Genomic DNA, 15,852 nt, shown 5'->3' on the forward strand with positions numbered 1-15,852 from the left:
ATTTTTTTATCGCCCTAAAAGACATTTGTGACACCTGATGGCCTTTATGAATATAACGTCATGCATTTCAGCCTCTGTAATGCTCCGGCTATTTTTGAGCGCATTATTGACATCATTCTGCGTGGCCTGCAGTTTAAGTCATGCTTCTGGTATCTCGACGACGTCGTGATCTTTTCGCCCGACTTTCAAACTAATATGTCCCGGCTGAAACACGTTTAGCCTGCCTTACGGGCGCCGGCCTCCAGCTGAAATAAAAAAAAAAGTGTCGATCTGCTGCTCGTGAACTTACATTTTTAGGTCAGGTTGCGTCAAAGGAGCGCGTCCGTCTCGACACCGCCAGACTTCGTGCTGAGACTGCGTTTCCAAAGCCTACTTTCATTAAGGAACTGCGCAGCCTCGTGGACCTCTGTTCCTATTCTCGACGTTTCATTCAAAACTATGCTGCCATTGTTGCCCCTTCAACTCAGCTTCTCGGCAGCAACTTGGATTTTTCGAGTTGGTCACCTGCATACAACGGCGCCTACAACAGCTTGCGCAGTCCCCGCACGGCACCACCCATATCTTGCGCCACTTCAACCCGCAAGCCCCAACCGAAGTACAAGCCAGTGGCATTGGCCTTGGGACAGTGCTCACCCATAACGCAAGCCTGGATTCGAGGAATATGTAGTTGCTTACGTCCGCCATGTCTCACGAAAGCCGAATCTAACTACTCTGTGAAGAAAAAAGAGTGCTCGGTCATTGTCTGAACCCTTGGCAAGTTTCGACTTTATCTCTATGGCCGTCCTTTTGACGTGGCCGCAAGCATCAGGGAGCTGATGCCCTGTCTCGCTCCCCGCCATCGGCCGTGAATGCCAGCTTCTCCGCCCTCGAATACGCCGCGCCTTCACTCACCACCTGCAACATGCCTTCCGAGCAACGTAAAGATCAATGAATTTTCTCTCCTCTTGACTTTCAGTCAGAGCCATGTACGGCTCCAGCGTCCCACGCACTTTGTCGGCAAGCTTCGCATTTTGTAATTCGTGATCTGATTTATCGGCGTAACTATAAATCTGATTGACGGAAATGGCTTCTCGTCATTCTCCGACATCTCCGGTCCCAAATCTACACCTGTTTTCACGCTGACCTACAATGCGGCAACGTGGGTGTATTCAAGACGTACGCTTGCATCCGTCTCCGGTACTACTGGCGCGGCATGTACAACTTCATCCTCGAGTGCGTCAGCTCGTGCCTATCCTGCCAACACCACGAAAGCAACTGCCCCATCACGCTGCTGCAGAGTTGCAGCCACTACATTGCCCGCCTCGCCCCTTCGACAGTGTTGCCATCGATTTATGCACCCCTGTACCGTACACCGCTGCTCGCAACTGCTGGGTCACTGTTGCCATTGATCACCTGACCTGGTATGACGAAACGGCCGTGCTCCCAGCTGCTACAGCTCGTGAAGTGGCGTCGTTCATTTTGCACCGCTTCATACTTCGCCTCGGTGCTCCTCGTGAACTCCTCATTGATAGATGACGCGTCTTCTTTCCTGACGTCGTTAAAGCTCTATTCGCCGAGTGCAGTATAATTCACCGGACTTTTACAGCCTACCATCCGTGAACCAATTGTTTAATCAAATAATTTAACCGCTCTCTGGGCGACATGCTGGCTATGTATGTTGCTGCCAACCACAGGAACTGGGATCTTGTATTACCTTATTTTGCGTACGCCTCCAACACTGGTACCCAATCCACGACCGGTTTTTCCCCATTTTTTTCTGCTCTATGGCAGGCATCCATCCGCTCCCATCGACACAATTCTTTCATACCGCATGCCTCATCTGAGTGTAGAACTGTGTCTAAACTGCCCAGCACGTTGAAGACAGCCACTGATTACACAGTCGATCACGGCAGGCACTCAGGGGCGGTAAAGCATCGCCATGACGAAGGTCAGCTTGACACGGCTTTCCCGCCCGGTTCACTCGTCTGGCTGTGGATACCCTCCAGTGCTCCCGGCCTCTCCAAGAAACACCTTTCGAAATACCATGGCCCCTACCGCGTCCTGCAGCGTACATCCTCCGTGAACTACCTTATTGAGCCCCTCACACCGTCTTCCGATCTTCGCCGACGTGGCCGCGAGACTGTGCATGTCCAACGACGCAAGCCGTGCTACGACACGGTTGTGTTGTCGGCACCATGAGTAGCCAGGATGGCTCCTTATCTCCCCGGGGCCATTGTGAAGAAGACGGGCATTAGCCTAGCCTCACTGTCATCGCTCATAACGAGAGCCTCTTCACCCTGACAGACCAGAGACTGTTTCGCCACCGCCTAAGCACTGACTAAACCCCCGTTACACTATTGACGTTTTCGCTTGGGCAAAAAAAACGTTTCTCTTTGGTTTTCTATGCAAGTCTTAACAGCTCGATGCGAGCAATGGAAACGCTATTAAAGAAACTTTTTGCTACATATCGGAATAATGGCCCATTGCCTTCTATATTTATACACCAGTCGATTACTGCTTTCCAATATTCAAATTTTTTATCCGAAAATGTTTCGTTTTTCATTTCATTTTATTTGCTCTTAGTTTTCTGTGTACAGAAAGCTAAAGGATCAGGGACAAAAGGTACAGTGTACAGGCGCGGACGTAAGTAAAAGGAGCACGCGAATTCGTTCTAAGCGCAGACACGTTTTTCCTATAGGGACTGAAGAAACATTGTTCATCCGTGAGAAAGCGCACTGGCGTCCCCTACCAGTACGCACACACCATTGCTGGAAATTTCAATTAGGCGCCGAATGAAAAATATCGGAAGCCAGTGGCGTGCTCCGTTTGCTTTTTTTTCGCGCCTGTACCTGACTAGGTCCCAAAACCCTTACCTTGTTCGGAAACTGCAATTTTTCAGAACAAAAAAACACAAACTTCGAATTCATTTGCAGAAACCACAAATACAGCACTAAAATAACATTGCATACAAAAATAATAAACGAGCATTACAACAAACACATAATACTTCAAGCAAAACAGAAATAGAACTGTTCAACAAAGCAGGCAAAATTCACCATGTAAAACTACACACACAGGCCTTGCACGAAAGCGGATCATGTACTGTATTAATAAATGGAAAAGTGCTATCGGACAGAGGTCGCCATTATTAAGACATAAATTCATCAAAACATGTCAAACACCGGAACATTGCTCAAATAATCATTTCACTAAGTCTCTCCTAAACACTCAGTTTGAAGAGGTTTCCATTCCAATGTTAATTTCTCTATTTTGATCAAGAAATGATAGTATTAAGTATTTAAAACTTTTCTGGTCATAGTTGATCCTATGTCGCAGCATTCTGTATTTAATTACTCTAGAAGGAAAGGATTCATACTTTTTAAGGTATAAATGCTTTAAAAAGCGCGATTATTCCTCCTTTCTAGATGATTAGGCCAACAAAAAACAAATAAGTGCTTAATTTTTTCCAGCCAATGCTCACGCTCCAACGCAACCACACTGGTTGTGATATATTATGTCGTGCTGGTTTACAAAGTCCTTGAGAACCGTAGACAGCGCTCCTCTTGAATCATGAGCGCCCTTTTTCCTGTACTTTCATATTTTGTATTATTTTTACTCAGAAAATGTCCGCTGTGAACCAACTAAGCATAACAAAAAATTTAATTGCTCTGTTATCCAGGCGGCAAAAATTTCTTCGCAACTGTGGAAGGCCATTTGTATTTTGGTAAAAAAAATGAACATTTTGAGAATTCTCAGCGGCGTTACTATAGTTAACGCTTGAACTGCAAGAACAGTTTGTCACAAGACAATACTGACATTGAACACTGCATCGATGTTGTAATGTGCTGAAATTTCTTGTGCTGCGGTTTCCCTCAAGTTCACTTCGGGATGTAACAAGCAGCTAGGTGCCTTGAGCAACAAGATCAGGTTTGCTGTATTTGTCACAAGGTTTTTTTCTTGATTTCTGTACATGCATTTAGTTCCCCCGAAATAAGTCATGTCCTGGAAATGTCACAACCCTATTTGTATCTCTCCGTCAGACACAACGATTTTAATCGATCAGTACTCTAATTCAGTGCTGGTCTAGTGAAATCTTTGCGTGAATTTAGGACGTATGTTGCCGGCAAGTGTGTTTTTTGTTTTTTGTGTATATCCATACCATATATCTGGTTACAAGTCGTACATACCCGAAACAATGCAGAGCTAAGGTTGTCGCTTTAAGTTGCTTTCTGTTATTACTGAAAGTGGCCTGGTCTGACGGCGTGCTGTTTGCACAAGAGAGAATGGGTAGGATTTTAAAGTAACATACGCTTGCTATGAAGGGCCAAAAGCCTGATTTGAGCAGACCGTTGGAAGTAGAAAGCAGGCATACAAGCCGTCAGACCCATTCGCGGCGTGAGACGAACTCTTCGGGTAGTCCCAAAGTAGCCAAGACGTACAATACGCGGCATTCATAATATATGCCGGCACCCTATATCTTCACGAGATCACGATAGCGAAAACACGTCTTGCCGCTCTCGTGACCACGATCCGCCGCAAAGCAACACCGCGCCCAAATGCCACAAATTGATTGGGAAAGTTTGTACACACCCCTTTACCGAGATGAGTGGCCGGACTGTGACGCACCGTGTCCAAGGCAACAAACGCCAGCGTGGGAGGTGGAGAAAAAAATGCATCGATTGGCCAGGGTGGTCACGCGGGGGTGGAAGGTCTGGCACATAAAGAGAAATCTTGTAGCGTGGGCCGAACTGCATCAGTGCCGAAAGTTGCCTGCATGCGAAGGCATGTTCAGCGAGGTAAGGAAAAGAATGTTTCGCGGGCAACGAAGCATGTGCTGAAATTTGTTTGTGAGAACCCAAGGGCTTATGAACGTACGAGTCACCTTTAACCAGTGCGAAATTACGGCGATCTACTCCTCTAGGCATACACTTCTCAGAAGATGGATCATTGTTGAGTTTGCTGCTGCAGTGCCAGTCTCACTGCAAAAGAAGAAATGGAGAATCAGCAACGCCCCGTATGATTCTTTGCTGTGCGGTCGCTTCAATTCAAGAAGATTGTGGAATTTTGCCTTCCCTTCTAATTGTGCTGAGTTTGATACCGGTGGCTGCTGCGAGTGGCGTCTTCAATTCGTGAAGTTTTACCGCGGAACAGTCAACCCTGTGTTGCGCTGCCACATGCATTATTTGACCGGAGTGTTGTGAAATCTAACAATATACTGCGCCTTGCCGGTTCTGAGCAGTCAGTATCGTACAGGGGACACTTGACAGTGAGGCTTACAAACCGTCCTCGTAGAACGCATGTGATAGCAAAGGTGTTATTGTGCTCGCTACGGTAGTATTATACTGGAGTACAGCTATGTATGCGAAAATCAGATGTGAAAAACCAGTAATCGCTGTGCTTTTTTGGGAGCATGGATTTTGTGCTTTAAATCCTGATGATATTGCAAGCCGTGTTGAAATGTTCGCTGATTAGGTTTATTGATGTATGCGCTTTGGAAGCGATGGCAAGCTGGGTGTGCTCTCTGAAAATGCACCTTCCTACTTTGTCTTGAGTAATACTGTTGACTACTTTACGTCTGGCCTTCACTTCAGTGGTTTCCCCTACAAGAACCTAGAAAAAAGTGGAACATTTCTATTATTCGTACACGCAGATTGTGGTTGCTCGGACTATGAAGAAACAGACGAATATTTACTGCTGCAACACTCCGAAGTGAAAGCGTGTTAGCTTCGCAGATTTATTGCTGCACGGACAAGGCATTCTTGTTGATAATTGTGGTAGACAACGGATCCAAACAGTAAATACCCCGTATTGCGCCTGAACACTTTCAAAAGTAGAAAGACAGCCTCCATCGTTTACCAAGGCGGAAAACGTGCAAGGTCTTGAGAGTGAAGCCTTTGCAAGGTAGAAAAAGATAATGGGAGAGAATATGTCCTGCATACCCCAATGCAAGAAGCGTGCTCAGGTGCACTCCAGCGCGTCCTGGTGCACACTTCCTGCGCGGCATGGAATTCGACCACTGCCACGAAGACATCGCCTGTCCTTCTTCACAGTCGGCAGAATACCATTGCTCGTTGACATGCGCGGACCCATTCGCGTTGTGTCTCGAGTGTGCACAGAACACGGCCGGTGCGGCGGATGCAGCAGTGCAGTGCCAAGCGTAAAGATTGAAGACGGTTCAATAAAACACGGCAGTGTAGACGACAGTCTCACCGACCGAAACGAAGTGCGCTCTGGCCATGCTCCTATTCCGAACTGCATTCCTTCTCCAGGAAACTACAGGGCCACATGACGATCCTCTGCTTCAAGCGACTGATTGCGCGTCGGCGTCATCCTTGATTGGCATTGTTCTGAAGCTTTAGGAGTGCACCGTTACTGGTTTTGAGACATGATTCCCTTCGAAACTAACAAAGCACTGGCCTAGCTGAGTATAGTTGTCCTTGAAGAATTCTGCACCACACAAAGGGTTGATAACGCATTTTGGTACACTACGCGAACTTTTGGGTTGATTGCACTTTCAGATTGGCCAGGTTATACAGCATGCGCATTCGGTGGATTGAGAAAGATGTGTCTTTTCGTGACACTGTCTTTCAGAAAGTGTGAACTTTGATTGAAACAGCGTCTTATCCCAGTGTATTCAATGAGGGCAGCTGCACATCATTACTTGACAGGATTTGTATTAATTGGTTTGTTCGAGGTGCTTGAAGGATTTTTTAGCCTGCACTCATGAGCGGGTGCGCCCCTTTCTCTTCGTTTATTGACGGAGCGGTCTTTTCTTGCTAAAAAACATGGAACAAAAAATTTGCAGACTGTTTAGCACTGCTAAGCGCCGAGTATCATGTGGCAGTAGTAGTTACGGTGGCGCTTAAGGTCCTGCGTGCAGAAGGTATTTGACCATAAAGAACTTTGGCCTAAAGGACTTCTACCTAAAGTCATTTACCCGAAAGAGATTTACCAGGAAGGCCTTCATCCTAAATGCCTTTACCTTAAGACACTTACCATAAAAGCCTTTTGTCTAAAGGTCTACGCTCTTTCTTTAGCAAGGGCGTGAAGGCTCACCACCCGGTGGGCAGGTTGGCTTCCTGCCACAAAGCCGGCTTCAGAGACGTATAGGCACTACATATACCCGAATTCGAAAAATGCGCCTAGTAGTGTGCAGCTCAGGTGCCTCACATTTCGATGGCGGATGCCGCGGCTAGCAACATCTTTTCCTTCCATTGCCACTAACAACTAGTAGTGCTACTGGTCTAAACATTTCTGTTTTGTGGTGTGCGCAGTCCTGTGCTATATCAGTGCGCAAGCACTATTCCGAAGGGTAAACCTTGAGCAAGATCTTGTGATGTTTGTATGCTTACGATGTTTGTGTGTTTGTGCCAAGTGAAAGAAGTAAATAAAAATAAATAAAATAAATATCCGCCACTGGGATGGCACCCCAATGGATCCAGAGCGGCAAAGTTCGGAACTTGACGGCAGGGGCAACGGTCTCTTACGTTTGCCGACGGCTGTACGTCGACTACCAGACAGAGAGTACAAGCCGACAAAACTTGGCTGAACAAATGAAGTTGCAGTCTCATTCAGCCCAAACACCGCTTTCATCTGCGCACGCCGGCATTGCTTGCGCGCCTCATCGAGGGGCTCGTCGACTGAGGGCCACCGCTGACATGATTTGTAATTAGCAAACAAATACGTGGTTTCCGCTAACTGTCGTCACACAGCCCAACGGCACGTAGGCGCAATAGCCGTGTACCATGAGTGGCGTTACGCGCCTATTACAATAGTTGTGGTGTTATATGAGACTTCGATTGCTGGCTGGGACTGGAGTAACACCTGTTATTGAAAAGTGTATATAAAATGTGGTCTTTTGTAGTAAGACAGTCTACTGCAGTAAACATACCGACGACCCACTTGGGTTTACATCCCGGAATTCGGCCTGTTATCATGAGTGAACCCATTAGATGACTTCAGTGAGGTGTACATCGAGGTCTGTCTTATGTGTTGCTTTAGAAGTGAAGAGACGTCAAGAAACGAGCAATGCATAGAAGAGGGCTGCGCTTTATGTACTGAGGCGCCCATTGCAACCTGACCCAAAAGACGCGAGTAAAAGCAGGCATTTGGTCTTCGACGTCATAAACGTGCATTGTGTGCTTTGATGTCACATGAGAGTAGTTAATGAAAGTGTCGTTCTCAGAAAATCCTGGAACAAAATAATTGATGAGACAAGAATCATGGCTGTATAGCTTCCTTTTTTTTTTGCAGGCACTGGCAGTACACAACACAAAATATTAAACGCAGAAACTGCGACTGTGCTGGATGCAGATGGTGTGTTGAGCTAAAAATGAAACACGCGGTTTAATTCCGACGAACAATACTCAAACCGCTTTTTACATAGCAGGCAGAACGGGTCAAAACAAACTTTTAGAAGTTTCTTTCACGATATCAGTTGCGAAAATTACCCAGAGAGTTCTAAGAGAAGCAGAAGACAACAAAATATGCTAGCGTGCCTTCTTATGCATTTTCTTGTTTTCGTGACATTTTCATTTTGCTTACAATAGGGTTTGATATGATGACCTCTGTGGGCAAAGCTTTGACATATGGCGAGATTTGCAGCATCGTTGCTTTGCCTAAATACTTCGACAATGTCCCAACGCTAGCCAAAACCACTTTTTTTCTTAACTGTTTCTAGCTATTCCTTTTTTTTTAACGAAGCTTCTTAAGGAGGCTGTTAAGGTGAGGTACACTACGCACATCAAAGTAATGAGGTCCAACCACCTTTTTCGAGAGCAACTAAGTTTGGCGCCGTCTTCGGAGAAGCAAGAATCTTACTGCCCCCCGCTTAGGTCCTTATTATTAGGATTGATTAATTGAACGTCCTTTATTTTGAGAGGAAGGCACAAGGCCACTGCAGGCAAAAATGGGGGAAAAACTTTTGTCACACTCGAGGTCCGAGTCGATGTATTGTCTATTTTGCTATAACTGGACCCGATCAGAATGGATTTAGTCGGCACACCTACACCACCCGGATTAGGACGCTTTTGCACCCATATGCAGAAAATAGGAACTGCGTGTCGGTATCTGTGAGCAGCGCCATACGGTAATCTATGTGCTGGAGGGACTGTATTCTTAAGCAACGTTGTGACAGCGGTTGCAAGCAATCCGAAAAGCAGCGTGCGTACATCTCGTAGGCACGCCGCATCAATTGACTGGGAGATCGGGAGAGGATGCTATAGCCAAGACGGAAGGCAGCTCGCCCTTGCCCGCACTGGCGGTGGGCGAAACATCCACTAGCCCTTCTGGCGGCTTGTCGACGAGAGCTCAGTCGGACCAACAGTCGTCGAAGGTTCCGGGTGGGTATTCCTCTAGGCTTTGTACTCAGGATATGTAACCTCACCAGAAAGAAAAGACAGCCAAGAAACGATCCCCCGCCACTTGCACTATGAATTAGTGAACTAAGAAATCCAACCTCCAGCATCACCTCCTGTACTACTGAGCTGGAAAACGAATTCATTTAAGCCGGCGTTTTCAAATTTAATTTATGTTAGCTGAAGATGTTTGGAAATGAAGTTCGAAGAAGACACACTATGAAAAGGATAGAGGAGATGACTGTGACATTGCTAACTGCGCTTTAGTTAGGGTCCCAAGTATTTAAAGGTAAAGCGGGAAGGGGCCAGGACCTGTACGTCTCAGCCACTGGATCGGATAAAAATTCCGGTTTCTCGCTCTGCCAGTATGCACGAATATGAATTATAATACAGTAAATTCTGGGAAAATAAAGTAACATGAATTTATATCACAAACTAAAAACGGGACTTTTTTGTGGACACTCACGGAGTGCATCCAAACAAGAGAGTCTTTTCTATTTTTTTATAGACACAGCCGGAACTGAGCACTTTGCTAGTGGCTACATTTCCTCATGAACAGGGGCTCTGGCTGTACGTATTAGAAAGACTTCTCTGGTTTCGCGCCGCAGAATACAGCTAGGAGAGTTTATATCGCCACAAGTTAGTGGGTAGAGCGTCGGCCGTCGATAAGTGGTCAACGCAGCCGATAATACTTAGTAGAGTGGCTTTTCAGCGTTGCATCAATGTCCTAAAGAGAATGACACCTTTTCGAAATGGACTGCACCATTTATTTTTTCGTAAGATGACTTCTCTTTGCAGACGTGCATGTAGTTGGGTGAACGGGTTCGCCAGACACACAAATACTATTTTCTAGGCCGATGGCCACTTAAGTTAATAGAACTCCTTGCATTCTGCGGTGTCTGTGGACGCTAAAGAGCGCCGGCTGACAGATATTAATTCTAACCTATCCACTGCATCTCCTCCTGACCCACCTGCCCTTCTAGGTTCGAGTGTTATGGCAGCCGTTTCCATGTTTTCCTTTCAGTTTTGCGTGAAAGAACACACGCGCCAATGACCACCTTAACTTAGCAGAGCAGCAAAGAACAGAAACACAACATGTTAGCGCATATATCCGCATTTGGCCTAATAACCCAAATCAACTGACATTTTTTCTGGTTGCTTTTTTCAGACTTTAGCTTCACTTTCGCTCCTATCTATACCGCTCTCCCACTACTTATCTATTAAGTGCATTTTGCTTATTCTTAAAGACAGAGACAATTTTTATACAGAGTTTCTTTTGTTGTATTTACTTATTTTAGTCAATTAGATGTACAGTCATGGTCATAAGTTTGCGGAATATAGACTCGTGGCAAAAAAATTAATTTCTGCGTTGCCGCGCTAGCCAGTCAGATGGTATTCTTCTACACATAGAACAAGCATGTCTCCTCGCACTTCTATGCTTTCCATTGACCCGTTGTGCCTAATCACTCCGCGATGAATTTATTTCCGCAAATACGCACCCTGACAACTTTTGTGCACGACGGTACTTGACTCCAATATTGGGGGAAAACTACGCTGTTTAAGCGTGACGAAGCTTCCAACTGCCTTCGTACTTCTGCTGCGCGATTTGACGGATAATGTGGTAACGCATGGAAAACAGCCATTATAAACAAATCTGGCAATAAGCTGTCTTAGCTCATTATAATACCTAGGCTTGTCAACAATTTCGCACAAATACCAATGTAAACTTAAGCAAGGACATATTGCACAGAGTAGCATATGTTACAGGAACATCATCCAGATACATTCAAACGAAACAGAGTGAACACAGCCATTGGTGAACCCACATATGTTCTCTGCGGACGGCACAACTTAAGAACTGAAATCCGTAATTCATTATCAGGTCGCTGCTCACCGGTATTCGTGGTGAATTATACTATGCACTTTATTAGCAATCAGACCAGTCATATTTCTTCACTGAGTAATACAAAGATGAATTTGCGATTCATATGCATGCATAACGTGAAATTCGCGTAGATTGTTCATTGGCATAACCATGCGCCCTGGAAACAAAGTTTGTGTAGACTCTAAGAAACTTGGAATTGCTATAGGTTTCAGAGCCTCCTTCTGTGCCGTCAACCGTTTCTGGGTATTACTGAACGTTATGTAATCCCATACTATGGGACAGTACGTGACATGCCATTGAAATAAGGCGCGATACAGGATATGCTTTTTCTTTTGTTGGCGTGCCCGACTGACATTTATTGAATATTCCTGAAGCTATAGCTAATTTAATAAGCATTATTGCAATGTGATTATTGCAACCTATATGCTCATTAATATAACCATTTACAATTTGACTACACTAATTATTTCAAACTTATTACTACTTAACAGTATGTCCGAACAAACAGATGTCTGTATGTTTGTGCACTAAAAAAACTACAGAGAATACTTAATACATTCAAATCAGTGCGAAAGCATGGATTAGTGCTACTTAGAAGACAATGTGTGGGCAGAGCAGCGGGTTGAAGCACTCCCGCTAGGCCAGCTGCGGACACGCAAGAGATGATTTTGCTCGGGTCAAAACCATATTAGTCCCGCGTAAAAGTCGACGATGATTGGGCAGTCCACCGGGACGGAGTGTTCGCGCTAGGCCAGCTGCCAACAAAAAGGGAACAGATAGCGAAGGATCTTGATCGGGGCCTGTACTCATCAGATCAGTTCTTACAGGACTAAAACCACAGCTTTGGTCATCGTCGAGTTGACTGACAGCGCATATTTGCGAGACCAAAACTGAAGGCACTCTAACGGATAGGAGCATTGGAGTAAACACTTGCTGAATTCTGAAAAGACTTGCCAAAGCACTTGTTGATATCTGTGTGAGAAAAAAAGTATGCTCCTCTTGCCTGTATAAATGGCAAAATTTACCAAATGCTGTATTTATACTTTATGAATCATATTTGTTTTATAATTATTGGAGGCCTAAGGTACTGCACTTGGAAACATTGTATATTTTGTTGCATGGTCACCTACCGTTCATGATTAAAACGCGGTGATCGCTATTACTCGGATAATTGTTAAGGACAGTGCCATTCTCCGAACAACACCATAAGCGCGTACTTTTTGAATAGAAGTTAGGTAGTTGATTCTGCTGAAGGCTTTAGAAAAATTAATGGATATCTCCATTTTTTTTTGTCGAATTAAGAATTTTTTTTCTTTTGAGGGAACAGCGCAAGCTGAACGAAAGATTTCAGCTTCAGTCTAAATTGTAGTGGGGATACTGCGTAAAAACGTTCAAGGGAACTAAACAGACTTGTGCATGAATCTTTTTCTTAGCGTGTTTGTTACATTGATGGCAATGATGCTCGTCCGTAATTATTGAAACCATATTTTGAACCATTTTTGTGTAGAGTAGTAATCACAGCTTTATTCATTTTTGTAGGAAAATTGCAACAACTGACCGACAAATTAAAGGTTTTTTAGAGCGACTCAGTTTATATCAAACACGTCAACAAAGGCACCTAATTATCAGGCAAAAAATTCCTTACTTACTTCCTTGTAAACATTTCAAGACATCTGTCACCCTATTATGATTGCAGGATGGCAAAAAATATTTTTTAAATCGCAGACGCGGCTCTTACGTAAGATATCGCTTTCGTTATCGCATCGATATCGTGAACACTACGCCGAGTCTATGCAAGTAGCCAATGAAGTTACGGACAAGGCTATACTAAGCGTATTTAATGACTACGATAATAACAACTCTGGTTGTTTTTGAATTTTGTGTTTAGGAGTAGGGTCAGCTTCTTGCAAATTTGTTTCTGGTCACTTACACAGTCAAACATGTTAAGGTGTTGTAAGGCGTTGCTCGCTGTCTCTAACGTACAGTTGAATTTGTTCCGGTTCTGCCTAAAAAGGAAGAAGTCCTTTAGATTACGTGTTCGTAAAAAGTTGTTTGAGAATATCTTCTCTTTTTTTGAAAAATTATAAGCATATTGTGTTACATGCATAGAATTCGAGCTCTCTAATACATTTAAAGACATCGAATTGAAAACTCTTTTGTAGATTGAGGTAAAAATGCTTATAACAGAATGAAACAAATCATGCACACTGCTATGAGTGCAAGATTCCCCCAATCGCAGCTTGACTTGTCACGACGAAAAATGCCTAGTGTTGCTGGATTAATCTGTAGTTGCCTAATTTTTCGGAATTGTGTTTGTACTTCATCTTTAGTATTAATAGCACACGTTAGGCTGGTTGGTGCAAGTTGAAGAAAGCCGATTACATAGCGCAGACGGGACGGAAGAGAAAACACGGGCACTCTTCCGTCCTGTCTGTTATCACTCTTCCGTCCTGTCCGTTATCGCTGTTCAATCCACACCCATCAACATGTAAGATTTTTGTTACATTCTGAACACTGAATGGCTTGGCCATACTTAGCGCTCTACAGCATGTGACACATATATCGGTTAAACGTGGCAGAAAAATACGACAATCAACTGTAGTACAATTCAGTCAGGACTCGCGCAGCAGTCTTACATATCGGGAACGGTTGCAGTGATTTTAGTTCAATGTGGAAAGAGAACAGTACGAACCTGCAACGACTCGGAAATCAGAGACTGAGCCTTGCTCCGCCACTCACGCCGCCGAAGTGACCGAAATAAACATGTTCGAGTAGCAGGTGAAAATCGTTCACGTGAAAACAGTGTGGTGTTGCCAACCTCGGTCCATGATTAAAGATAACGCGCTTGAAAATTTGATCAAGATACCGAAGATTGGTCGTAGCAGCTGCAGGCCCTGTCGAAAAAACGTCGATGGCTGCCGCATCGTTAGAGTAGGCGAAAAGTTTTCAACGCTCGCCGCACCGGATTCCGGGAGCTGGCCTCAGTGGTGCCGTCCACTAGAGCAGCGGACGACTGCGCTCTTGCAGTGTACTAGTCCCTATAGTCGCCGCTACGTCTCGCTTGTTTCGCATCGAAGCCGTAGCGGACTGCGCTTTTGAATTGAGCAGCATTATAGTAACTGGTCCACTTATGGCACTGCCGTACTGACTGCCCCATTGTCTCATATGAAAAGGTATATGATCGATTTCAGCGACGCCTTAGCAGCGGAGCTGGCGTGGAAGCATATCAGATCAGCCGTGATGCATCGGCGGGAGGTGTTATGCCCTTGTGAAACATAAAGCAGCTTGTATCACAGTTATTACTCTCACAATCAACTCGATACAAGTCAGCGATCGTCAAGAAGGATTTATTTTATATTCCCTTATCATAGGGCTTACTATTTACGAGAACAAGAAATTTGAGCACAGTTTTCTGACGTTGGCGCCAGGGATCCACCGAAGAGAGGTTGCCCTGGCACGGACGAGTTGCGGGAAGTGCTGTGATGCACGCGGTCGAGGCAGTGCTGCCATCCGACAAAGCCATCGGACGGCACTCTTGGCACTGCGTTCTACGATATTTGAAAATTCCGCTTTGCTCCATCGATCACAATGTCCTTCGTTCGAGGCACCCAACAGGATATTGGTTGCTGTAACTGATAAAATCGGCGTAGCCGCGTAGTGTGACAACGGCGAAATGTTATTCGCGATAACAGCAGATAAGTGCTGTAATCGCGATTAGACTGCCCGTGTGACTAGGGTATTAGACACTTCGTCACTGCGGAATACGTGAAAAAGGAACTACAATTATGCATTTATATAAAACCTGAGTAGTTTCCCTACATAGATGGTGTTGCTGCGCCATGAAAGTTCTCCTCCAACTCTCTCTATGCCATGCCTCCCCTCCATCCAGAAGTATGGAAGAGCGGGAAGAGCGGCAGTAATAGGTCGCCATTTTTCATCAATTTTTAATGTGCTACGCTCAGATCTTTTCGCACTGTGCAATTTGCATCTTCTCAGCCTCTCAAAGACCCACGCATTACGCTAATAGTTCATGGCACTGTGAAATTTTTATCTGTTCATCTCTCTCAACTTTCTCTTGGTGTTATGAGGCTTGATAATGTCGCTAACCAGAGTGATGGCCCATTCCTCGCTTGCTTCTCAATACCAAAACCAATTTTTGCATCGTGGAATTAATTCAGAGGCGAAGATTTTCTCGTCGTATCCAAAAAGCGGAGTTTACTGTGTAAATGCTGATATTCGTCATGTGCGCATTTGTTATCATGCAAATAAAAAATCCCGCTATTTCTTGATCGTAGCTTGTAGGAGCAGGCATCCATGACTTTCCTTGCAATAAAGATTTGTGTGCAATTTTTTGATGCGCAGTCTTAAACCCAGCCAAACTAGTCTTCTTTAAGAATTACTCTCTTCTGATAACAGATGACCCTGAGCAGACGTCCTTGTACCGAGGAACCATGCGCGGATTGCACGGAGAAGATTGCTACAGCAGGTTCAGGTACTACGGATATGACGACCTCATCATGTTTTGCGCTGCAAAGGACTCCACAGCACTTTGCGAGGTAATCATGAGTACACTCCACCAGCTATTCTCTGGCATTCATCATTTTACACTAATTTTATACCGTTAGCACTTTT

General features: G+C 44.8%; 1 protein-coding gene across 3 annotated transcripts in view; it reads left to right on the plus strand.

Moving 5' to 3' along the window:
* Positions 1-15,852, plus strand: part of LOC144104915 (transmembrane protease serine 11D-like) — an 83,441-nt gene that overhangs the window by 57,637 nt on the left and 9,952 nt on the right. For 2 of the 3 annotated variants that reach the window (XM_077638145.1, XM_077638146.1), the window contains exons 7-8: positions 9,159-9,320; positions 15,637-15,776. In XM_077638145.1, coding sequence (XP_077494271.1) covers positions 9,159-9,320; positions 15,637-15,776 — 302 coding nt within the window. The remainder of the gene's footprint in view (positions 1-9,158; positions 9,321-15,636; positions 15,777-15,852) is intronic. The other variant, XM_077638148.1, reaches the window with a different exon arrangement.

Source organism: Amblyomma americanum, chromosome 9 (assembly GCF_052857255.1).
Source record: "Amblyomma americanum isolate KBUSLIRL-KWMA chromosome 9, ASM5285725v1, whole genome shotgun sequence".
Taxonomy (NCBI): domain Eukaryota; kingdom Metazoa; phylum Arthropoda; class Arachnida; order Ixodida; family Ixodidae; genus Amblyomma; species Amblyomma americanum.